The 25,759-nt window shown below is 41.2% G+C and overlaps 1 protein-coding gene across 1 annotated transcript; it reads right to left on the bottom strand.

Moving 5' to 3' along the window:
* Window positions 1-131: 131 nt before the first annotated feature.
* Window positions 132-24,319, bottom strand: GALM (galactose mutarotase). Its single transcript, XM_042445436.1, has 9 exons — window positions 24,264-24,319; window positions 22,028-22,116; window positions 21,151-21,369; window positions 14,370-14,524; window positions 10,208-10,414; window positions 7,404-7,485; window positions 4,157-4,298; window positions 968-1,142; window positions 132-659 (listed from the first exon to the last, which is right to left on the bottom strand). Exons 3-9 carry the CDS (start codon window positions 21,338-21,340, stop codon window positions 582-584), a joined length of 1,029 nt encoding a protein of 342 aa, XP_042301370.1. The 5' UTR covers window positions 21,341-21,369; window positions 22,028-22,116; window positions 24,264-24,319; the 3' UTR covers window positions 132-581.
* Between the last annotated feature and the right edge of the window lie 1,440 nt (window positions 24,320-25,759).

The following is a 25,759-nucleotide window of genomic DNA, read 5'->3' as shown; positions in this document are numbered from 1 at the left end:
AGAAGCTACAGATAGTAAAGTCCCTGTGCACTGGCTCTCTCTTTCCCTGTGACGGCTAAAATGCAGTATCTTGAAATCCAAAAAAAACATCCAGGAGTAGCTGTGTTGGCCATATAGCAAATCCAATAACATCCTAACAATGATACCTTTATTGGGCCAACCAAATGCACAGTTACATGTTGCAAGGTTTCAAAATCACACTGGCTTCATCAGGAGAAAGAACTAGTAGTTCGTTGTACTTATATTTAAATCCTGTCTAGTTTACAGATCTGGTTTTGGAGAACAGGGCAGATCCCTTGAGACAAATTTAAATTTTAGAGAATTTCCCCGTATACTTCTACTATGCTTTTCCACTAATCAGGCTCTCAAGGTGTGGTTTATATTTTCTTAATGCAATGTGAGATTGGACAGTATCAGCATTTCTATTCTCAGAGACTCAGGTATCAGTCTTCTCATTTTTTAGGATGAAGACATTGATAGAATCAAGGCATATTTGGTCATTCAGTGAACCAGCTGGAATCTCTATTGATCACTTTTCCTTACAACTCGCCACACTGCTCTTCTGTACTGCTGCTCTTCTGTTAAGATACAGAAAATCTGAAGCATGTTGTGGTGCTGTATTCATCTCCTGGGTGCAGCAGGGCATCTGGGAAATTATGCTGTAAAAAGAAGAATCCAATGCATATCTTAAAAAAACTTTTCAGATAAAAAAGTAGAATGCTGGTGAGAGAACTGGTCTACCAAACACAAATGCAATATACTTTAAAGCTGAACTGGAACAAATGTAGAAAGGAAGCACCATTTTGTAAATCAAGCATGCTCTCTGCTCCCATTTTCCCATCCTCAAAATTAAACTTGCTGAAGGTACTGCACTGATATTTTGCAAATGATAAGAGTTGAGCCTCAAGCCAAGACTTGTCAAATATTATTCTGTGTGGCCCTGAGCTTGTAAAAGAAAATATCATACCTGATTCACAGCATCTGGCCAGTTCTGAGTTTCAAGACAGAAGCCAGAATGCTTAGGATAAACATGGCCTCCTTTACCCTTTAATGTGCCATCTAAGAAATTTCCAGTGTAAAACTGAAGCCCAGGTTGAGTTGTATAAACCTCTATCGTCCTGCCACTAGAGGGATGGTAGGCTCTGTAAAAAGAAAGCAGCTGTTAATTAAATCTCAAGGTACTGCACTTAGGGTGGAAAAATGAAATGCACAGATATAGGATGGGGGACACCTGGCTGAATGAAACTACATGTGAAAGGGATCTAGGAGTCCAAGTAGACCACAAGTTGAACATGAGTCAACAGTGCGATGCGGCAGCTAACAAGGCCAATGCGATTTTAGTCTGCATCAATAGAAGTATAGTGTCTAGATCAAGGGAAGTAATAGTGCCGCTATATTCTGCTTTGGTCAGGCCCCCCCTGGAATACTGTGTTCAGTTCTGGGCACCACAATTCAAAAAGGACATTGAGAAACGAGCGTGTTCAAAGGAGGGCGATTAAAATGGTGAAAGGTCCGGAAACCATGCCCTATGAGGAATGACTTAGGGAGTTGGGGGTGTTTAGCTTGGAGAAAAGAAGGTTAAGAGGTGATATGATAGCCCTATTTAAATATTTGAAGGGATGTCATGTCGAGGAGGGATCAAGCTTGTTTTCTGCTGCTCCAGAGACTAGAACATGAAACAATGGATGCAAGCTCCAGGAAAAGAGATTCCACCTCAACATTAGGAAGAACTTCCTGACAGTAAGGGCTGTTCGACAGTGGAACACACTCCCTCGAAGTGTAGTGGAGTCTCCCTCCTTAGAGGTCTTCAAACAGAGGCTGGGTGGCCATCTGTCAGGGATGCTTTGTGATTTCCTGCATGGCAGGGGGTTGGACTGGATGGCCCTTGTGGTCTCTTCCAACTCTACGATTCTATGATTCTTTGAAAAAGATAAAAGTTCTTTGGAACACCTTAGTTGTCTTTTCACCAATACCTTCAGATGAATTGAAGAGTCCAAAAAGAGTTACAACCTCCATCAGGTTCTAGTCAGTGGGTCCCCTGTAATTATCCTGATCTTGATGCACTGAGATACATAAAAGCAGCTTTGCTAGCCAAAACACTTAACACCTATCTCAGAGTCTAAGGTCAAGTGTAGAATTTTCTTACAAATTGTCCAATTCAAATATAGTTAATATATTGCAGCTGAGTTTTTAATTTTAATCGTTGGGATGGGAAAGAACAGAAATGTGATTTAGATAAATATGCATTTTTCCACAGGCTAATTCCAATACATTTATCATTGGAGTACTCAAAATCATCTAATTTCCAAATTCCACAAAGGAACATAATTTAGGCAGCTGTTATGTTAGCAAGTTAACTTTGCACAGCACCCTCAGTCACTGTGTGTGTGTGTGTGTGTAATTTAATGGAGGGGGGCAGTGACTGTCATCTTGTTAGTGGCATACTGGTGTAAATCCAACTTGCATCTCTCTATGAACACTGTGGAAGGGGAAATTCACTACCTCTCAAGTGCACATTTGTTTCTTTTTTTTTAAAAAAATATTTTTTATTAACACAATCATGAAGCTCAACATCTATATTCATCTAACACTCACAATTCTGAACAACTGATGTCCGTATAACTATGTAACTATTTTCCACTGATGGAAAGGACTCCATTCATAGCAGGTGATTCCACTCAGTTTTAGGGATGTCCTGTCCCTCCTTCATCAAAGTTCACCCATTCAGCAAAGTTGCCTGATCTGTTATACCATTTTCAGGGAGATGGAGAGACTGCACTGAGAAGGAGGGGAAAAGGTTGTACCTTTCCTCCAAGAAGCTGCATATGCCTATATCTGAACCCGATCCAATGAATCTTTCCAATGATTCCAAATACTGAGATTTGAAAAGAATCGTTACATTCTCATATGGTTAAATACAGAATTATAAAAAATGTTGGAAGATAACACAAGGGCCATCCAATCCAATCCCCTGCCATGCAGGAAGACACAATCAAAGCACTCCCAACAAATGGGCATCCGGCCTCTGCTTTAAAAACTCCAAGAAGGAGAAGACGCCATCACATCCAGAGACAGAGGGGATATACCCCCTCTGGTTGCCACCAACGTAGTGGCACTGCATCTTTTTCCTTTTTTAAGTTTCCCAAATGCATCAACTATGAAAAGGTGTAAAACTGGGTGGAAAATCTGTAAACAAAGCAACATAATTATACTGCTCCTCCACCAGGATCAGCCTTTTTTATAGCAGCCCCAATGCTATAGGGCAGGGGTAGGCAACCCTTTTGAGCCGGGGGCCGGGTTGCTGTCCCTCAGACAACTGGGGGGCCGAAGCCAAAAAATAAATAATTAAATAATTTTTTTAAAATTAAATAAATAAATAAACCAGGACAAATGTATGAAAATTTTTTCAAATGGAGGGCACTTTTTAAATAAAAAATGGAGGACATGTGAAAAAATTTACTGATTTTTAAAAAAATGTTAAGATAAATGCATGTTTCTGAGGCTTCTATAGACAATTGCCCCACCATGCCCCTCGCGCGAGACGCCAAAGGCCCTGGCAGCAATCGGCGGCAGGACCAGGCTGGGGCCAGTCCCAAGGCCTTGCCGGGCCGCATCCGGCCCGCGGGCCGCAGGTTGCCTACCCCTGCTATAGGGTTTCATTTTAAGGGAGGTTCATACCATGTCATCCTGGCTGGCTTGCAGGTGAGGCAAAATAACCCCACTGGCCTTTGGAAGCCATGATTTACACATTCTAGGCTCATTATACACTCCTTTCACTTAGTCAAATTGAAATTGAATGTTATTTCTTTGTTTTTACTGTTGTGGTCTGAAGTTGTAAGTCACTGATATATTTTATGAACAGTAGTATATATAATCAGAGATAAAGGAAAAATATGAAACAAAAGGTCTTTAGCATGGCAAGGGGTTGGACTGAATTGCCCTTGTGGTCTCTTCCAACTCTATGATTAACATTTATCATTTGAAGAAAACAAGGTTATCACACTGTGGCAGCTAGTGGATCCCTGCTGCAGATGAAACTTATCCAAGTTGCTGAACCTATTTGGGGTTTAGGATTCAGCACAGTGGTTAGCTCATTTAAAACCCAACCTAAGAGCTGGAACAGAAACCATCAGCCACCATTACACCAGATGTTTACCTTGCACAGAAACGTGGCTCTTTTGTCTGTCTCAGACAAAAGTTGTGGTCAAACCCACTGAGCTGAAACGTCTGTAAATGTCTTCCAAACTCCACTGGTTTTCTCAAGTCAAAGGCTGTATCCTGCACAGAAGCAACTTCTCCTGATGAAGATAGCAGAACAAAAACAATGACCAATAGGTACATAAGTACTGTCAGTATTTCCAGTTAAAAGGTCTTAAGATGATGTTTCCTCTGACTACTGGGCAAGTCAATAAGGAATAATACTGGAACAGATGAAGTATCTCACATAAAACTGCGACCTAAGTTCAATGTGGTTACAGTAGTAAGTCTGCAGCACCTTTCTAGTAAGTTTTACATGAGATCTGGTGAACCTTTGTCCTACCAGATACTTTGGTTTTAGGAACATATGAAGCTGCCTTGTACAGAGTCAGACCATTGGTCCATCCAAGCCCAGTATTGTCAGCACTAACTAGAAACATCTCTGTAAAATTTCAGTATTAGAAATATTCAGCATTAGCAACAAGACTGTAGCCAATGAGTTACAGCCCTGTGCCTTTCAGCTTCCAGAAACCAACAGCCAGTAAGACCAATAAAAGGGATTAACTGGTATTATTCACAACATCTGAGGACTAAACATTCCCAATCTCTGGCTAAGCCCATCCTTTGAAATGGTACTCCCCATGATGTCAGTGGAAGTGTTCTCATGAAAGAAATCGTGGTCTGACAGATTCCTCCACTGCAGCCAACCCAGAATAATAGAGTTAGATGCCCCAGTCTCTGGAACAGTTGGAAACAAGACTGCTTCATCTTCTACATAACATGCTTTCAGATATTTAAAGATAGCTATCATATCACCTCTCAGTCTCCTCTCTTCCAAGTTAAACATACCCAGCTCCCTCGGTTGTTCCTCACAGCGTTTGGTTTCCAGATTTTTAATTGTCTAGGTCACCCTTCTATGGACACATTCCTGCTTGTCAATATATTTCTTGAATCGTGGTGTCGAAAACTGGACACAGTATTACTGGTGAGGCTTGACCAAAGCAGAATAAAGTGGTACTATTGCTTCTCTTGATCTGGACACTACTGTTAATGCAGCCTAGAACTACATTGGGGGTTTTGCCACTACATCAACCTGTTTACTCATATTTAGCTTGTGTTCCACCAAGACCCATGGCTCTTTTTCAAATATAATGTTTTCAAGCCAAGTGTCACCCATTTTATATTTGTGCATTTATTTCCTTTTTCCTGCTTAAACATAGTACCTGACATTTATCCCTGTTGAAATTCATTTTGTTAGTTAAGGCCCAATTAACTGTTTAATAATCTGTTCTAGAACCTGGTATTGACATCAAGCTGACTGGTCAGTAGCTGTTCAGCTGTTTTTCCCCTCTTTCTGAGGTTGAGGACGTTTGCCTTCTTCCAATCTGTTGGGACCAGGAATTCTTAAAAAATATTGCCAGTGTCTCTGAGATTACTTCTGCAAGTTCCTTTAGCATCCTTGGAAGCAGTTCATTTAATCCCAGAGAATTTAATTCATTTAGAGTAGCTAGATACTCCTGTATTATTCCTCACTTATTCTGGGCTGCAGTCCCCTTACTGCATCATTTGTTTGTTTGCACCAGATTGAGTGCTGTTTTCCTTTTGTGCAGTGATAGAGGTAAATATTTTAACCTCTCTAGTAAGCCTGAGCTCATTCTGAAAGCCTTTCTGACTTTCACCCTACAAGCACTGTCTGTTTGGTTGCATTTCTCTTTCGTGATCCCCCCCCCCCCTCCATTTCTTGTACATGTCTCTTTTAAATCTCAGGCCCTCTACAAATTCTTTATACATCTACCCTAGTTTCTTCAGACACCTCTTATTTTTCTTCCTCATGGGAATTATTTGCAATTGTGCCTTCAATATTGTGCCTTTAAAAAACTCCTATCTGTCATGATCTCCCTTCTCTTCGAGCATTTCAGACTGTGGGTAAGATCCAGACACATTTGGCTTCCCTTTTCTGCAATGTAACAAACCCCAGAAAAATGTAACTCCCAGCCAGTGTTCTACTACTACTACTACTAATAATAATAATAATAGTATTTATATTCCGCTTTTTTTTTAAAGAATCAAAGCGGATTACAGGAATATCAGGATAAAATCACTTACAATTTTTAAATACAATTAAAAACCCCAAAACCCCAGCCCTCCCCCCCAAACATAAAATCATTATTCAATCCCTAAAAAGAAATTAAACAGGAAAAATTAAAAACATTCCAGGACCAATATAGTAAAAAATTTCAGGCAGATTTGGACAGGAAATGAGTCATCTTCTAGAGGAGGGGAGACAGAAGTTGGAAGCGATGGTATCAATGACCTACTTCACTGATTAGCTCCTCTGTCTGTTAGGATCAGATCCAAAATAGTCAATTCCCTTGTTGTCTTCTCCACCTTTTAGACTATGGAGTTGTGATTAAGCCAAATGAGGAATTTATTAGACCTTACATTCTTGGAAGAGTTTTATTTCTAACAAATATCAGTCACCGAAGTCTCCCATTACTACAATATCTCCTTTTTGAGCAAATCATTCTCATTCTGATCACTGTGGTACAAGAGTACCAAAAGAAGACAAACAAATGTTAATCACATCTAGTTTAAAAAGGAGAGAACACTTAGGGAAACAAGCACCTAACAGTGTTTCTTTAAACATTGTTTTATCACTCTGTGTGTGTGTGTAAGTCGTTTTTGACTTATAGCGACCCTATCATGGGTTTTTCTCAGCACGATTTGTTCAGAGGTTTGCCACTGCCTTCCACTGAGGCTGAGAGCATGTGACTTGGCCAAGGTCACTCAGTGGGTTTCATGGTTGAGTGGAAATCGAAATCTCGTCTCCAGTGTCACAGTCCAACATTCAAACCACTATGCCATGCTGTGAGATACTATTATTTTCTATACCTGAATGTAAAATTACAAGAGCATTGGCTCAAGGCAGATAATGTAGTTTCTGAATGCTTATGTCATAATAAATATGTTCATCTTTGAAGTAATGCAAGATTTGAATTTGCTATAATTGCTTTATAAGAAATCATCTTGTGTTTTGCTGACCATATTATTCCAATATTAGGAATGCAGTGACTGACTGACATAGCATCTGAACCCAGGAAAAGCATCCTATGCTGAGCCCATTTTTATACAGTTGGTCACAGAAGTTCATTACAACAGATCTCTAGCTCTCCAGACCATCAAGTGTCAATTTTAAATTAACTAACCTATGGGGATCTGAGTTCCATCCACTGGCAGGTAAGAATCTGCATCTATGGTAAATTGATGGTCATAGATATTGGGTGACCCCTGAAAAATAAAGAAAAAGCAACTCAGTAATAGCAGACAAAGATTGACATCTGTATTGCTATGCTTAAAAAATAAAAAAATTGCCTATTGCTGCACTGAGGCTGCATCTACACTGCAAAATGTATGGTTTGAAACTGCTTTAACTGCAATGGCTCAATGCTATGGAATTCTGGGATATATAGTTCTGTGAGCTATTTAGCCTCAGAAAAGTCTGGTGCCATAATAAACTACAAATCCTAGGATTCCAGAGGATGGAGTTATGACAGTTAGAGCAGTGTTAAACTGCATTAATTCAGTGTCACACCAGCCTGAATCAAAGCAAAGGTATTTCAAGGTGAAAATCTATTTAAATTCTAACCTTGGTCTTATTCCAAAAGTGGGGTGGATCCAGAGCAGGATCATGGGGTTGGATCAGCTTAAACATAAACCAGACTTTGGCAGGCCACACACTGCTCCTTTTTGGAAAGCGCACAGCATACATATTCCATTCCTCACCTGCCCTGGGCTTTACACAAACAGCTGAGAAGTTTCAGTGCAATTCAAATGTTAATGATCTTCGGAAGATCCTGTCAGCATAGCATTTAGTAGCTGCTTTAACAAAAATGGCTCATGCAGGAGTATCAGCACAGCTTTCCTACTGACTCCAAAGACCAACTCAGGATGTTCCTTTGAAGATTAAATGGCCTGGCTTCTGTGCAATTTAAGGAGTTCCTTCTTCCAAAGGCTTTTCTTCATGTTTCAAGTTCTGCAGACTAGGACCTTGCTCTACATTCCCTTACTTACAGAAGTACTACCAACCTGGACAGAAGTAATAGAGACAGGAGTCAAAATGAGAAAGTATCACCATAAGAGAGTAAGCAAGTGGGGGGGGGGGACAGTTCAGTGCCAGTTTTGTCATTCATTTATCACTGGTGTCATTGCAGATCTTTAATAAGTAATTTGTTTCCACTACTAATGTTAGTCTTGTTCGTAACTGCATTGTTTTAAAAGTAACGATGAATTACATGTTGCATTGCTATTTACTTTTCCATTATTTTAAAAGTTTTCTTCAGTATTGATAAAAGAATTACATATATAAAAGAAGGATGGACCACTTCAGTGGGTTCAAAGGCCAGTTTTCTGCCACCAGGACTCAAGCTGCACAGAATGTCAGGAAAGGCCAAAAGAAAGAAAAAACAGAAACAGAAAGGTCCAGAACTGGTTTTGAAAAACAAATACTTCTTAGTGTTAATTACTACAGGGGCCCCGATAACCTATTGAATAGTAAATCACTGCTCCAGGATTATAGGGAAAGTAATTCACCATCTCTTTAGCCAAAATAAGGGAAGTCTAGCAGAATCTAGGGTGGCTGTGGGCCGCAAAAAGAGTCTGTTGTCCACATGCAGCTCCTGGGCAACACATCACCCATCCCAGCATTGTATTGTTATATATATGCCATCAAGTAGCCTTTAACTTATGGCAACCCAGTGAATGTGAACTTCCAACAGTTCCAGTCATAAACAGCTCTGCTCAGTCTAGAAAATTCAGGGCTATTTCTTCTTCATTTGAGTGAATCTACATCTAATGCAGTCTTTTTGCCCACTGCTTTCAATTTTACCAAGCGTTATCATCTCTTCCATTGAGTCATGTCTTCTCTTAATATGCTCAAAGTATGAACAGCCTCAGTTTAGCCAGTCTGTCTTGTAGGGGGAGTTTGGGCTTCATTTGCTCTCGGATCCATTTATTTTTCTTTTTTGCAGTCCGTGGAATATGTAGAACTCTTCACCAGCACAAAATTTTAATTGAGTTGATGTTTATTCCAGTCAGCTTTCTTCACTCTTCACCTTTCACATCCATACACAGAAACTGGAAATACTATGGTATGGATGGTCCTGACTTTGGTATTCAATGACATACCTTTAAGAACTTTTCTAGTTCTCCCATGGCTGCTCTTCTAAGTCTTAGTCTTCTGGTATCCTAACTACAGTCTCTGAAGTTATTTTGAAATTTTGTAACAATCTTTCTTCCTATATGATGAGGCAACAAACTTTCAAATCTCTGGCCTCAAATATATAGTTGGTAGCGTGTTCAAAAACTCATCACTTAGGCCAAGCAGATTGACTTTAAATCAACAAAATAAGTTTATTGTATAAACAAAACAGAATAAAAGATGGTCGATAATAAACAGTTGTAAACTTGTTTCTCAATCAATCAATTGTAGAGGTTTCTAGCAACTCTTATTTCAGATTCCACCCTTTTCCCAATCTTTAGACCTTTCCTTGGTCTAAAAGATTAGATTTACTCTTTTAACACCCTGTCCCCTCAGGGACTTCAAATAACAGAAAACATTTCTTATTACTCTACTGAAGTGGCTTTCTACCACTGGTTATACTGGTTTTGAAATGTAATTTTGATTTGTTGTTGTTGTGTGCCTTCAAGTCATTTCCAACTTATGTCAACCCTATAGCGAACATATCACAAATTTGTGGCAGAATTTGTTCAGAGACAGTTTCTCCTTATCTTCCTCTGAGGCTGAGAGGATATGACTTGCCTATGGTCACCCAGTGGGTTTCCACAGCTTGATGGGGATTCAAACCCTCATCTCCCAGAGCACTAGTCCAATACCGTACTCAAACCATTATACCATACTGGCTCTTTTTTTATACACCTTCATTTAAAAGTAACTTGCTGGGGGTAACAATGTTGCTTGTAACTATTTCCAAACTCTATACCTGATGCTTACCTGACCTGCAAGATTGAAATATGCATGGTTGGTTAGATTGACCGGTGTAGTCTTACTGCTCTGAGCTTTATAATTTATTGTTAACTCAGCATCCTTCAGAGTATATGTCACCCACACTTTCAGTTCACCAGGGTATCCCTCTTCAGCATCTGGACTTATTCTGAAAAAACGTACACCTTCTGGAAGCACTTCTGGGGTCCAAATGGCCTGCAATAAAATTAACAAGCATTAACCATCTGAGAGGGAATTGTCCTCATTGCCCAGAGTAGACTGACACACTTCATGGACATGTATGTTTGCATGTTAGAATCAAAGACATCTTCTGAAATTAAATAGTTTCAAGAAAAGGGGAATCTTTCGGCAGCTTTTTTTTGAGGCCTATATTCAATGGTAATCAGATGTGAGCATACTTTGTTCCTTTCATTTTATATTATTAGAACAGCACAACCAACAACTTACCTCTCTGCTTCCCCAGTTTTGTGTTTTTTAAGTGTTGTTTTATTTCTATAGGATTCTCTACTCCCTTTCACTGCCTGTAATGAACTTAATATGTGCCTTTGCAATAGTGAGGGCTAGAAAATACAAAGCTTTGTGAAATCAAACCCGGTTCAAAACTGTGTACAAATCTGGTTTCATTGCAGCTTGAAAGAGGTGCAAGCCCAATCACAAATTCCTCACCTATGTTAATTTTATGAGTCACAGAAGAGACTGCACTTAATCAGATCAGTAATACTCCACCCAGGATGGAATATTTTTCACTTTGATTAAAGGAAAGGATACTCCTCCCTTAACCTTCCTTTTCCCTCCTGGAAGACACCTCAGTGAATTAGATAGTTACTACAGAATGCTTCCTCTCATCCCGAGGAAAGGGAAAGTAATTCATCCTCTCTGCTCCAAACATATAACATAGAAATCAAGATCCTACATCAGGGTTGCATAGGGAAAATCTTTTCATGGTACATTGATTACGCTACACAACCATTTTGCTGAATGGCCATGTTGAATGCACAAATGAATACACATACGTGTGCATCTCCATGCATAAACACTGCTTCTGCACCCTTGAACTGAATGTAGATGTTCTGTTCTGTACTGGATAAAAATGTCCAACTATTTTGGCAGGGGAATTTGGGCATGTATACGACACCAACTGGATTCTGACTATAATATGACTACTGGGAATTCTGAGAAATTGTGTTTGACCTGTACAAGTTACAGAGTGGCAGAATTTGTTGAAATTGTTGTTCCAAGACAGAACATACATTCACTGAGGTGGTAAGTATGAACCCTCCATGATGTGTGTGTATAAACTCCTTTAATGTTGAGTATCTATACCAGAATATAAGAAAAGCCGTTCTGGATTCAACTGAGGATCCATATCATCCTGTCAAAACTGACTCTGGATGTTTATTTATTCTGGGACATATTGGGCCAAATATGTTTGTAAACTCTGCCAACCAAATCTCAGTTACTACTACTATTATATATGAAAAAGAAGAGACATAGCTCAGTGGCAATGTACATGGTGTGCATGCAAATGATCACACATTCTGTCTGTGTCATCTTCAGATAAGGATTGCTTCCTGTCTGAAATATCAGAGAGCCACTGTCACTATGGGTAGGCAGTGCTGACCTGGACAGACCATTGGCATAACACAATGTTAAACATTATTGGCTATTTATTTATAGTTAGAAGGCATCATATTAAATTTTATTTATATTATATAATTTATCTGGCAATTAATTTTCATGCAATCTCTCACTCCACTGTCACATTTACTTTGAAATATTTGACTAGAACTAGAATGAACAACACAAATAATAAAATAAAAAATCAAGTGACTCTCCCTAAAATGGCAGGAAGGGGGGCAGTCTTGTTCCTGGAAATAACAATCACACATATATAATCACATACTAATCACACTGTACCAAGTATGTATGTGTGCCTATTGCAATAACAGCCAGCTATAGTTCTATAAAAAGCTAATATGGCTTCTCACTTTAGAAGCATATCCCATCCACTGCTTTGCTTGCACTACAGCGCCACCCAAAACTAGCTCCTCACATCAAAGTGGCCTTCATTAGAAAGTAAGCCTTTAGAAGATCTTTTTAAAAGCCGCAGGTTGTCCCAGCAGTAAAATTCCCTAATTATTTTATCAGTTCTCCATACACGTATATCTAAATGACAATTCAAAATATTAGTTCTGTTCTATTACTATGCTAAAAGATGCTGCAAATTGCCTGGATATTTATGGAGGTGCCCTTTCTATCCTTCTCCTCCGATGATCACCCCAACTGTCCTTTAACATTGGTACAGAACTGCTTGTCCAGAGGCCTCAGAAAGAAATGAAGCTTAAAAGTAATTTACTACAGGGCCTTTTTGGTGAAGGCTCCATTCTCTTGGAAAATTTTCTGAATATAAGCTCCCCTGAATCTACCTTTTAGGACATTTTATAGACAATGCAATATCCCCCCCCCTCGCAGTGTACATTTAAATAAATTCTGAATGTGGAGTTTGATATGCTCTGAATTTACATACAGTAATCCAAGGGCAGAACTAGGTCTAATGGTTTTAAGTTACGGGGGGGGGGTAGATTTTGATTGAACATTAGAAGGAAGGTCTTGACAGTGAGAGCAATTTAAGCAATGGAAGTATACTTGTCTATCCATATTTGCTAGGGTTAGGGGCACAAGACCCGTGAATATGGAAAAACTGCAAATAACAAAAACACCATGTTTTTACCTGAGGGGACACCTCTCTAGGAATCTCTAGGTCCTCCAGTGCAACTCTATGGTCAACATCCAACAGATACTGATCATAGAACTGCACTGGAGGAGCTACCGATGCCTAGTCGAGTATTCTCTCTAGGAATCTCTAGGCCTTTCAGTGCAACTTTTGGTTAAAGTTGACTATAGAGAGAACATATTAATCAAATCCATGAATAATCAAATCCACAAATATCAAATCCACAAATATGGAGGGATGACAGTAATTGCCTAGGGAGTCACTGACTGGCTTCTCAAGATGTCTTCAAAAAAGACTGGACAACTACTTATCAGTTTTCAACTTATGTTTTAGACTTCAACTTCTAGAAGTACCAGCCAGCATGCATGATGATGATCAGGAATCCTGGGAGCTGAAGGCCAAGACATCAGGGGGAGGGGGGTTATCACTGGTGAAGAACACTTGCTCTGAATGATGTGTACTGAGATTATTTTACCTGTTAGTGTTTTATTTATTTTAGTGTAAACTGACTAAAAGTTGACTACACAGAGTGTATTGTAACCAACACTGTGAGCGGAAGGCAATCTGCAAAACTGATCTTTCCCTACATTGCTTACCATTTCCCCTACCTAACCCCAAAGGCCTCCACAAATATTCCCTTGTGGACAATATTGTACAATTTCACCTGGTTTCAGGCAGTTATTCAACTCTCAGAAGGTCCCATAATGACTGGCTGGTTCCCCTAAAAAATTGGAGAGGGTTTTCAGGTGGCTGCAGCTGAGAGGAAAGAAAGGGAAAGACCAGTTGTGTAAGCTGCATTTCACTAACACAGTGCTGGATATCATCTTGTGGGAATTCATCCATTCCTTTATTTACTTACTGTCTTCCTCCTGGACTGGAACTCAAGGAGGCTTACAAAAAGGAAGAAAATACAATAAAACCATATACAAAACTACTAGTAAAGTAGTACTAAACAGCAACAAAATTAAAACCATGTAAAATGCTATTTTAAAACAAAGAGCAAAAACAGTGCAGGACCACAGAAGCTCCTTTCTTGTTAAAATCCACTTCCAAAGGCTTTTTTTAAGGGGGGGGAGATATTAAGCTGCCACCAAAAGGATTACAGGGAATGAGCCATCCTAAGGAGGGTGGTCCAAAGTGCCTATGAATGTTGTGGGATAGAGTGAATTGCCTCCCCTGAAGATCTTATGGGAAGGTTCATATGGGAAGATATGGTCCTTCAAATAGCCTGGGCCCAAGTTGTAAATAAAGTCCTTTAGCAAAAATATTCCTCATGACCATCTGACCTCTGTTTGAAGAACTGATGAAGAAAGATAAATCTTTCTTGAATATGGTACCAGTCACACTGAAGAATAAACCATTAAATAACTAGTGACCTAAAGAAACAGTGACATTTTTGAACCCTAGCACATTTACCTTGTCAAAACCTTTTGTGCCCCCATGCAAACTGTTGGGTCCATTGTTGAGAGCCAACTGGTACTCTTGCCCTTCAACCTCAAACTTCCCTTTGGCAATCCTATTAGCAACCCGTCCAACAACAGCTCCAAAATAGGGATGCTTGTTGATGTATCCTATACATCAAATACCAGGAAGGGGAGAAAAAGAATAAATCAATAGTTATTTACTTTTCAAAATAGAGTGGATTTGAGGTTTCTACTTCCAACAAAGGTAAAACTCCCCCCCCCCCTTTGGACTATAATCGACTATATATAGCACCTAAACATTTTTCCAGATATAACAGTACAGATTAAGGAGTTTATCACACTGGGGCTGATTTCGGCATTAAAGAGAGATAAAAGAGCATTTAAAGCATCCTGCAAATGTAGCAGAAATGGCGAGTAATTGAGCAAATTATTATCACACGCAATTGCGCAAATAAAGTGATATCGGAAGTGCATTGTCGCTGAAATCCCAAAAGTAAAAAGATATGCGTTAATGCTTCTTTGTGACCACTTTAATGGTGGGTTTTATGTGACGGCATGTGAAATCGTTACATGTAATTATGTGTTTTTCCACGGGATATTCACAGGATAAACTCCCAATCTCCTTCGTGTGATAAACTCCTTAGTGAAAAATTCAATATTCTATGCCCAAGAAAGGGAGTTTTTCTTCACAAGGGACAGAGACACTTTGGATGCCAAGAGGAGTTACTTTACTATTGTTAATGGAGTTTAAATTTTACTGTCCTTTGTCATGGTCTCCATGTGGCCAAGAGAGTTGTGGCATTGGCCTGCACTGAGATCCCTCCAAGGCAACTGAACTACAGCAGAGACAACATCTATAAAAATGTAGGCCTGTGGCTCTAACCCTGTAGTTTTTTCTTCCTCCTGTATGATTTTAAAACATCTTTTGCCTGATGTAGAATCCAATTGAATTTGAAAGCTCATAAGATGTGTTTTGTGTATTTTGGCTGTCCAGTGAAGGTATTACTCATTTGTGGATTTTGTATTTTTCTTTCATTTTACCTGAAAAGTGTTACACAAAGCTTTAAATGGATGAGAACGGCCACATATCATCTACAGGAAAAGAAGATAGGGTGGTGGTGATGGTTATGATGGATGATGGTGATAGTATAAGAAAACTAATAATAAATGTAATAAATAAAAACATTATTTTTGTAAGGACTGTACTTAGTTATTCTCAGTATTTTAGAAATCACATTTTTTGTAAACCATTTTGTCAGACAGTATGAAAAAGCCAAAAAAAAGTGTTCTGTAGATATATGGAAAGCAGGATCTTCTGCTAGAAAATAGCCTTTTGTCCTTAATTACAAATAACAGTGGTTGGATGATGTCCAGAAGAGCAGTCAGTACATTTCACTACTAAATGCATTTTGGAGCATTCTCAACTGATCTCGGCAGGACTGGCTTTCGGTCAAATGATCTGTATGTTGTTTCCTGTTACGTACAATTATTGTGACATAAACCAACCTGTTTCTTTCCTGCAACAGAAAATTGGGAACACTGCAAAATAATAGTTGTTAGAGGAAAGGTAATGAAGGTTTATTTCAGTACCCAGTTTCCCAGGGGCTTAATCTCTAAGACATTCTGACAGCAGAGCAGTGATTATGTAACTGCCTTCGCTGAGCTCTGAGATGGTTTGGTCACTGAGGAGGAGCATGAGAAAATGGTGATTGGTAGCCACATACCCCTGCTATGTGTGGGGTAATTAATTTAACAGTTGAGGATATAGTGGACAAATGAAAGCAAGACTGGCCTAAGCGGAAGAAGATAGCACCTTCCTCTCATTTTAGGTACAAAACTGGTTAACTGACAGTCTTCAGCACTTCTGATATGACAACATTCAGAAGACAGCAAGCTGGTTTAGGGTAAAGGGGAGTTTACACCATAAATGACTTTCTTGAAAGTAAAAGTAGATGACTTTCTCCTCCAACTTTTTGCTCCACTTCAGCTTCTGTTGTTTAAGGTGCCTGCCTCAGTCTACCAGCCCTGACTAAAAGACATTCAATACACTTTCCCCCTGAGATGTTTCTATCAATCTCGCTGAAAGTCTTTTTATAGATCTGTTCTATTACTGTGTGCTAGGGGAACCTACTTATCACCCCATAAGTTATTGTGAGGTAATTTGAATTAACCCCTGAACTCACCTCAACATCTGATTAACAAGTTGAAAGGGGGAATGAAAGATTGCAGAGAGACTGTTATATTGGGCCTATCCTCCAAAAGAATCAGGAGAGGTTTTCTCCTCACAGCCACCCAGTGATGAAAGTTAGTTAGCTGATAAATTCTGGATTACTGATATTAACTTGCCTTCTCATGTTTGTGCTTCATGGAATCATTAAATCATAGAATTGTAGAGCTGGAAGAGACCACAAGGGCCAACATGTTCAACCTCCTGCCATGCACGAGCAAAGCACCTCTGACAGCCATCCAGTCTTTGTTTAAAAACCTCCAAAGAAGGACTGTAAACTCCACTACACTCCAAGAGACCATGTTGTTATTATTATTATTCTTTATTTATATAGTGCTGTAGATTTGCATGTTCCACTGTGAAACAGCTCTTACAGTCAGGAGGTCCTTCCTAACGTTAAGCTGAAATCTCTTTTCCTGTAATTTCAAATGACAAGGTTTCCAATGACATACTTGCAAACAAGCTTGTAAAATGTGGGCTAGACAAAGTAACTGTTAAATGGATCTGTAATTGGTTGACCGGCCGAACCCAAAGGGTGCTCAACAATGGCTCCTTTTCCTCCTGGAGAGAAGTGACCAGTGGGGTCCCACAGGGCTCTGTCCTGGGCCCAGTGTTATTCAACATCTTTATCAATGACCTGGATGACAGAATTGGGAGCATACTTATCAAATTTGCAGATGACACCAAATTAGGAGGAATAGCTAATACTCCAGAGGACAGGATCAACATTCAAAATGATCTGAATAGACTAGAAAGCTGGGCCAAAGCTAACAAAATGAAATTCAACACAGAGAAATGTAAGGTACTGCACTTAGGGCAGAAAAATGAAATCCACAGATATAGGATGGGAGACACATGGCTGAATGAAAGTACATGTGAAAGGGATCTAGGTGTCATGCCCAGCCTGGAAAATGGCTTGGAGGACTCAGAGGATGAGCTAGAGCCTCTGGGATCTGAACCTATAACGGAGGAGCCAGAGCCCCAGGGGCTTGAACCTGTAATGGAGGAGCCAGAGGCTGGCCCTAGTTCTGCTGGAGCAGAGTCTATGGCCCCTCCAGAGGTTCAGCAGTCAAGTTTGCCTGGTGCCGAGGCTGTGGACATGGAGGAGGATCTGGGCAGCGTGCCTACCTTCAATGAGCGTCGAGCAGAAAGAGAGGGCCTTCGAAGATCTCGGAGGCTTTATCAGAAGCGTCTTCGTAATCAGGCACAGCTGAAGGCCAGCTCCTTGCCTTCTTAAGCACCTGGAGCATGTGTGGTTCTTTGCCAGTGGATATCTGACTCTTTTAGAGGAAACACTCTGTCTCTGGCTCCTTGGCTTCTTGTCTTGACTACCCGGAAACTTGACCTTGGACTGCTTTATCTACCTGCCTATCTGTTACCCTGAACCTCGGACCATCTGACAATTCTTCTGGTAAACCCTTTTGGTAAAGCTACTGCAACTCTCCAGGACTGAGTAGCTTACACTGACTTTGCTGTGCTGGGAGGGGGTTGTTTGTTTGAAAACTAGCTGTCTTATCAGCCCTTTGGCTGCTTTCCCGGACACTAGGAGTCCAAGTAGACGATAAATTGAACATGAGTCAACAGTGCGATGCGGCAGCTAAAAAGGCCAATGCAATTTTAGGCTGCATCAATAAAAGTATAGTGTCTAGATCAAGAGAAGTAATTGTGCTATTGTATTCTGCTCTGGTCAGGCCCCACCTGGAATATTGTGTCCAGTTCTGGGCACCACAATTCAAAAAGGACATTGAGAAATTGGAGCGTGTCCAAAGGAGGGCGACTAAAATGGTGAAAGGTCTGGAAACCTTGCCCTATGAGGAACAACTCAGGGAGCTGGGGATGTTTAGCCTGGAGAAGAGAAGGTTAAGAGGTGATATGATAGCCCTGTTTAAATATGTGAAAGGATGTCATATTGAGGAGGGAGCAAGTTTGTTTTCTGCTGCTCCAGAGAACAGGACCCGGAACAATGGATGCAAGCTCCAGGGAAAGAGATTCCACCTCAACATCAGGAGGAACTTCCTGACAGTAAGGGCTGTTCGACAGTGGAACAAACTTCCTCAGAGGGTGATAGTCTCCTTCCTTGGAGGTCTTTAAACAGAGGCTGGATGGCCATCTGTTGGGGATGCTTTGATTTGGATTTCCGGCATGGCAGGGGGTTGGACTGGATGGCCCTTGCGGTCTCTTCCAACTCTACGGCCGGTTATAGACCGGCACTTTAGTGCGTGACGAGCACGCACTAGGGTTACAAAAGGGCGGTGCTTCCGCATCGCCCTAACCCTAGTGCGTGCTCGTCACGCACTAAACGGTGGCGGCCCTTCCATACGGCCGCCGCCGTGAGGATGTCACGGCCGTGACGCCTCTAGACGGGGCAGCGCGGACGTGACGTCCTCAATCTGCGGCAGGGCGCCTAGGGTGCCCTTTCCGCGGACCAGAAAGGAGCTCCGTTTCGGAGCTCGTTCCTGGTCCACGGCACCGCTTTGCTTCGCTGGGCACAGCCTTCAGACAGCTGCGCCCAGCGAAGCAAGGGAGAAAGGGGCCAAGCTGCCCCTTTCTCCCCCTCCCCGCCACCGCGGGGTGTCCTTGGGGCTTGAAGCCCCAAGGACACCCCTTTTCAGGCTGCGGGGAAGCGGCGTTTTGTTGGTTCCCCACAGCCTGAAAAGCGGCGGATCGGGGCCTCAGTGGCTTCCGTTCTAGCAGCTCAGGCCCCGATCTGGCGGGGAAAGGGGCGGGTGCAGCCCGCCTCAAAGAGGCGGTCTGTAACCCGCCTACGATTCTATCTACCACAGTATGTATGCAAATTGGGCCCTTGCAATTTGGGGACAGAGTTCATTATTTGTAAGAGGCTGTTACATCACAGTCACAAACCAGAGATAACAAACACCTTATGCCTTATGGAGGAAAGAATAAGAAGCGAGAACTTGACCACAGCCCTGATGGTGTTCTTACTTCCCTACTGACACAACAGAGTGATAAACCACAGCACTGCCTCCTTAAAATGCTTGAAGTCAAAAGGGCTAAACTCAAAACCTCACATCCCATTAAAGCACTGATATCTAACATTGTTCTAGATCAGCGATTCTCAACCGTGGGTCGCGACCCCTTTGGGGGTTGAATGATCCTTTCATAGGGGTTGCTTAAGACCCCATCTTGGCCCCATAATCTATAATCTATAATATTCTAGTGCAGCGGTACTCAACCTGTGGGTTGCGACCCCTTTGCAGTTCTCAACCTGTGGGTCGTGGCATTAGGAAGGTTGAGAACCGCTGTTCTAGGTTAAACCACAAAGAATGCCCTTGCACCCAGAACTTGGAACGTGACTCTTTTCAGAGTGTAACTACAAGCATGACCCAGCCATGGTTTGCGAATGGTAATCTCCAAAAGTAACATTCCAAAATTCTGCTTGCGACAATAGAAAAATGTTGCTGTAATTCCACAATGGGGCTTATTTCAGGAGCAAGAACACAAATTTGTTTTGGGGGTGGAGGGAGTCCTTAAGAGTGATTATTGTGCACCTCTACAGACAATGCAACTCCCAGCAACCCTGATCAGCAGAGACCATGACAAGGAATGCTGAGAAGGGCAGTACCGTGACATCTAGAAGACTTTACAGTTCCCATTCCAGCATTAGAGCATGTTCTGAACTTACATAAGCATTTTGCCCTCCTTTGCCCTACCGCATAAGAGTGGTGAACATCCTGGATGATTTCAATAGGCAGTTATGGTACTGGCACTAACTTCTCACTAACCATCAAGGCAATGGGAACCAAGGAAGAACTAAAACTCCAGTTTCCTGTGTCACTTCACTTCCACTGTAGCATTGACTTAAGTCTAGTGGTCGCAAACAGCATCCAGCTATGTGTTCCCTTCCACAATGAGCATAAACACCTGGAGCAAGGACTGAGAGCATAGGTCCAAAACACACTGCAGAAATAATCCAGTTTGGAGCTGCTTTAACTGCCCTGGTTCAGCGCTAGGGGATCCTGGGAATTGTTGTTTATTGTGACACGAGCTCTCACAAAACTACACCTCCCAGAATTCCCTAGCATTGAGCCAGGGCAATTAAAGCAGTCTCAAACGGGATTATTTCTGCAGTGTGTTTTGGGCTATAGCTACAATCCCTGCTAACAACACATCACCCTTTCCTGGCCTAGCTCATCCTGATCCCATACTCAATAGCTACATGTTTGGTGGCGCATTTGCAAAGGACTAGATCCAACTGTGTGTATGTTGGGCTGAGATTTGGGGGACGTAATATTTTTTTTAATGTAACGCTACTTAAATTTGTGTCTAACTAAGGAAAAATGTTGTATGTTGTTGCGATCAACAGCTACACTACGACTAGAGGAAAAGAGATTCCACCTCAACATTAGGAAGAACTGCTGGAAAATAAGAGCTATTTGACAGCTGACACTGAAAATGTTGTAGGTTTAAGCCTATGACACAGAGCTCTTCTGTAATTCAGAACTGATCAATAATACATGCACCAATTTTGAAAAAGCACATAAGAGATTATGGCCCTGGATTTCCTCTGCGTAAAGACTTTACCCACCTTCCAGATGATCAAATCCCAGAACAATGTCTGAGAAGTTTCCATCTCTGTCTTTTGTCTCCAAGGCGGTAATAGTGCAGCCTAAAGATATGATTTCCATTTTAACTGCATCTGATTTTAGCAGGAATTTTTCCACAGTCCCTCTACCATCAGGACATTCTCCAAAGTTCAGTCTCTTTACTTCTGTCATTGCTTCTCCCTTAAAAATGAGAAACTGGCCTGCAAGACAAGGAGAGAGAGACAGAGACACACAGAGAGAAGGGTAACAATTAAATAAGTCTGCAAGGAAAAGGGGGACTTTGGACATATGTGAGACATTTAGCCTTCTCTGTCAGAGAGAGCTCTGGTGCCACAATAAACTTCAGTTTCCAGGATTGTCTAGCACTGAGCCACGGCAGTTAAAGCCGTCTCAAACTGGATTATTTTTGCAGTGTGTGTGTTTGACCTTAGTCCAAACTAAGCAACTAAGCAAAGGATAGTTTTTTGTGGATTTTTTTGAGTATATGTGGCCATGTTCTCAAAGTTTCTTCCGCATCTGTGTCTGGCATCTTCAGAGAATGCTTGCCTGGAAAGGACTTGGGTATTATAAGCAAAGGATAATCTCCCCAAGACTCAACTGAGTTGAATGGGACTTCCCTCCAAAACACACCATAGATATACTCTAGTCTGAGACTGCTCTAACTGCCCTGGTTCAGTGCTGGGGAATCCTGGGAACTGTAGTTTATTTTGGCACTAGACCCTCTGAGAGAGAAAACTAAATGTCTCCCAAAACTACAGTCCCCAGGATTCCCCAGCACTGAGCCAGGGCAGTTAAAGCGGTCTCAAACTGGGTTATTTCTGCAGTGTGTTTTGGAGCCCTTACATTGAGAGTACTTACTCCTTCGCAAAGGTGTGCAAGGATGAAGCTTTTACTGAGCAACAGTTCAGGTCCAGCTTTGCAACTCTCAGGGTCTCCAGGTCAGCAGCCTATAGAAAACAGAAGACAGAAAGGCCAAGGAAAAGGAACCAATGAGATCTCGCGAGATTAACTGGAGGATTGCATGCTGGGACTTGTAGTTAGGTCAGGACTTTTAAAATTAAGATCTGTTTTTTGTCTATAAAAAAGAGCTGTGTTTCCCCCAGCATTTTAAATCAGGAGGGCTATGTATGTGTGTCAGAGAGAGAATTGTGGTGGGATGCAGGTCTGACTGACTGCTCTCCTTTCAGCCTATGGTCCACCAGAACACACTGAAGAAATAATCCAGTTTGAGACTGCTTTAACTGCCCTGGCTCAGGGCTAGGGAATCCTGGGAATGGTCATACAAATAAAATGAAATGAATGAATGAAATCTACAATCCCAGGCAACCACTCACACCTTATAATCTCTCTCTCTCTCTCTCTCTCTATATATATATATATATATATATATATGCCTGAAATTTTTGGATAGCATTTCATGCATCAAATGTATATGGGGTTATATAGTCCACAATGCTATAAATGATACGGAAAACTTTTTTTTAAAGCTACTGCTCTTAGAGACAGCCAGCATGATGTACTGGGTTTGAGTGTTGGATTATGAACCTAGGCACCAGGCTTCCAATCCCCACTGAGTGACTTTGGGCAAGCCACACTCTCTCAGCCTCAGAAGAAGGCAAAGGCAACCCCCCTATGAACAAAACTTCCCAAGAATGCCCTGTGATAGGGTTGCCATAAATCAGAAATGACTTGAAGGCACATAGAATCCTTGAGTTGGAAGAGACCGCAAGGGCCATCCAGTCCAGCCCCATTCTGCCATGCAGGAACTCTCAATCAAAGCATCCCCAACAAATGGCCATCAGGCCTCTGTTTAAAGACCTCCAAGGAAGGAGACCCCACTACACTCCGAGGAAGGAGTGTGTTCCACTGTCGAACAGCCCTTAGTGTCAGGACGTTCCTCCTAATGTTGAGGTGGAATCTCTTTTTCTGTAGCTTGCATCCATTGCTCCAGGTCCTGTTCTCTGGAGCAGCAGAAAACAAGTTTGCTCCATGCTCAGTATGACATCCCTTCAAATACATAAACAGGTCTATTTCTACCACCTCTTAACCTTTTCTTCCCCAGGCTAAACATACCCAGTTCTCTAAATAATTCCTCGTAGGGCTTTATGGCTTCCAGACCCTTCACCATTTTGGTTGCCCTCCTCTCTGGACACGCTCCAGATTGTCAACATCCTTCTTGAATTGTGCTGCCCAGAACTGGACACAGTAATCCAGGCACTATTACTTCCCTTGATCTAGACACTGATGAGGGCAGTGGTGCCTCAGCCATGTTGGGGAATAGTCTGGGGTGCTGGGAGATGAAGTCCAAAGTCCCTTAAAGCCAGGGCACTGTTTGGGGGACTACTTTTTAAGGCCACCAGGCCTCTCCTTGTGTCCAAAACACACCGCAGAAATAGTCTAGTTCAGAAACATAGAGGAATACTTGCCCATAGTGAAACCATACTTGCCCACAGAGAATCATTGGGGTATACATTGGAGAATCATTGGGCAAGTATTCTCTATGGGCATGTATTCACCAATTATTTCCTATAGGCAGGCGTTTTCCAATGATTCCCTACAGGCAAGTATGGTTTCTCTATTGGCAAATACTGTCATTTGTTTTAGTACGTCCCCAAAAACAGTTTTACTGATCCCTATGTATCTTGTGTCAAGATTGTGTCATGCAACAGGGAAAGAAGTAGACTCCCATTAGGCAGCTATTGATCTGAGGGGATAACCATGCACTTATTTGTGCTGCTTTCCTTTCCTTTCCATATGGATATCTTTAAGGTTTAATGGCTAAAATATAAGAATCCTGAAACCAGAGTGTTGGAAGTAACCTTTCAAGAGAATAAACATAATGATATGCTAAAGCCATCTCTAAATGAGCAAGACTAGATTATTCTCTGGAGCCCAGGGAAGCATCCTATCATTGTCTCAGCTCTCAGTAACTTCAGCATGTCAATATATTATCCATTATTCTAAAATGTCACGCTCCAAGCTCTGCTTGAACCAAATGAAGAGCTGATCTACACACAATGGTAGATTTCACACATTAAGCAAAACCACTGTGTCCAAGGAAACTGCGAGTGGTATTTCTGAATATTTCTCTTACCTTGCAAGTATTATTATTCCCCTCCTCCTCCTCCTGCCGCTGCCTTTTTCCTAGCCTTCAAACTCAAGGAGAATTACAGAAGTTAAAACATATACAATACAGATAAAAGTTCATATCACTAAAGAATATGCAAAAATTAAAATATGATTAAAGTGTAAATAGAATTAAAGTAATTTAAAAGCATATCCAATAAAGGACTTATCTAATAAGGTACTTCTACTCAATTTTTTTTAAATGTAAAGTTCAGTATTACGCCAAGAACAAGCGTGTTTTTAAGAAATAATGTTCTTAAACACAATCCATCCCCTTTTTATATCTCAGTTGCTATGGTAACTGCTTTTTTTAGATGTCTCCTATTTAACATGTATTAGTAATGTGTAAAATGCATTGAACTAGAAATCCTTCGCTTTTGTCCTTTCGCATCAGCAGCTCAACCAGGATTGTACTCATAAACCAGAATGAAATTCTCATAACTACACAACCCAGGAAAAAAAACAGGAATTAAAATGCTCACTCCTGGACTGCTTGTTCTCATATAAGTTTAGAAACCAAACTGTGATTAACAGATGTAAGCAATAACCAGGGGCTGTTCTGTATTTCATTTGACTCACTTAGACTATAAACATCAGTGTTTGAAAAAGATGCTAGGAGAAGTTTAGAGCAGAGATGCATTTCTTATAGCCAAGGACTGAAACCTTACAGTTAAAACAAAAACATATCATGAGCTTAAAAGAAATACCACATTTAGAGTTATTATTCTAAATGGATAATTCTATTTACTGCAACAGAGGGATCATATATTCTCCTACAGTTAAAGCTTTCATACTCAAAAAGCTAGCATTTAAATAGACGATTAGTTTACAGTGTTTTGTACCAACATTTTAGCCTTACACAGACATTGTGATGCCACAGGCATAGTTTTTGTGATGCCATAAAGGTAGAGCAGGCAAGGGCTTGTGGATATGGATGTGAGGAATCTAGGTAAATGGGCCCAGAATTGGTAAAATTCAATTAACTGGGTTATATGGCAACCCAGAGCAATGAAGAAACACCTCCCCAAGCTAGTAGGTACAGAAATTTTACATTGGATCCCATTAAGACATAAGGATGCCTGTTAAGACATTCATCCTGTGTGGATTTACATACAGAACACCTTTTACGTATTGGGAGACTTCCCAGTTCCTATGCTGTTGCTGGAGTTAGTGGAAGACTCACTGTCAGCCCATGGGGAGGTTATTTGCACATCCTGCAAGGCTGGTGTCAGGGCTTGTTATATATGAAGGCTCATAAGTCACGATGGTGGCACTCCCGCCTCGTTCCAAGTGGTGCAAATGGCCTAAATGCATGTACCTGCCAACTTTCTTCCATGTCCTTTCCTCTTACCACTGGCATTTTGGTGCATCAACACTGTATGCACTAAGCTATGGTGCAAGCTGGAAGTGGGTGGAGGTGGATGCCCAGGGTTTAAGACTATCTCACATACACAAATAAAATTG

The sequence above is a fragment of the Sceloporus undulatus genome, chromosome 1 (assembly GCF_019175285.1).
Source record: "Sceloporus undulatus isolate JIND9_A2432 ecotype Alabama chromosome 1, SceUnd_v1.1, whole genome shotgun sequence".
Lineage (NCBI taxonomy): Eukaryota > Metazoa > Chordata > Lepidosauria > Squamata > Phrynosomatidae > Sceloporus > Sceloporus undulatus.
Note: the sequence above shows the minus strand (reverse complement) of the source record. Positions and strands in the feature narration are given on the sequence as shown.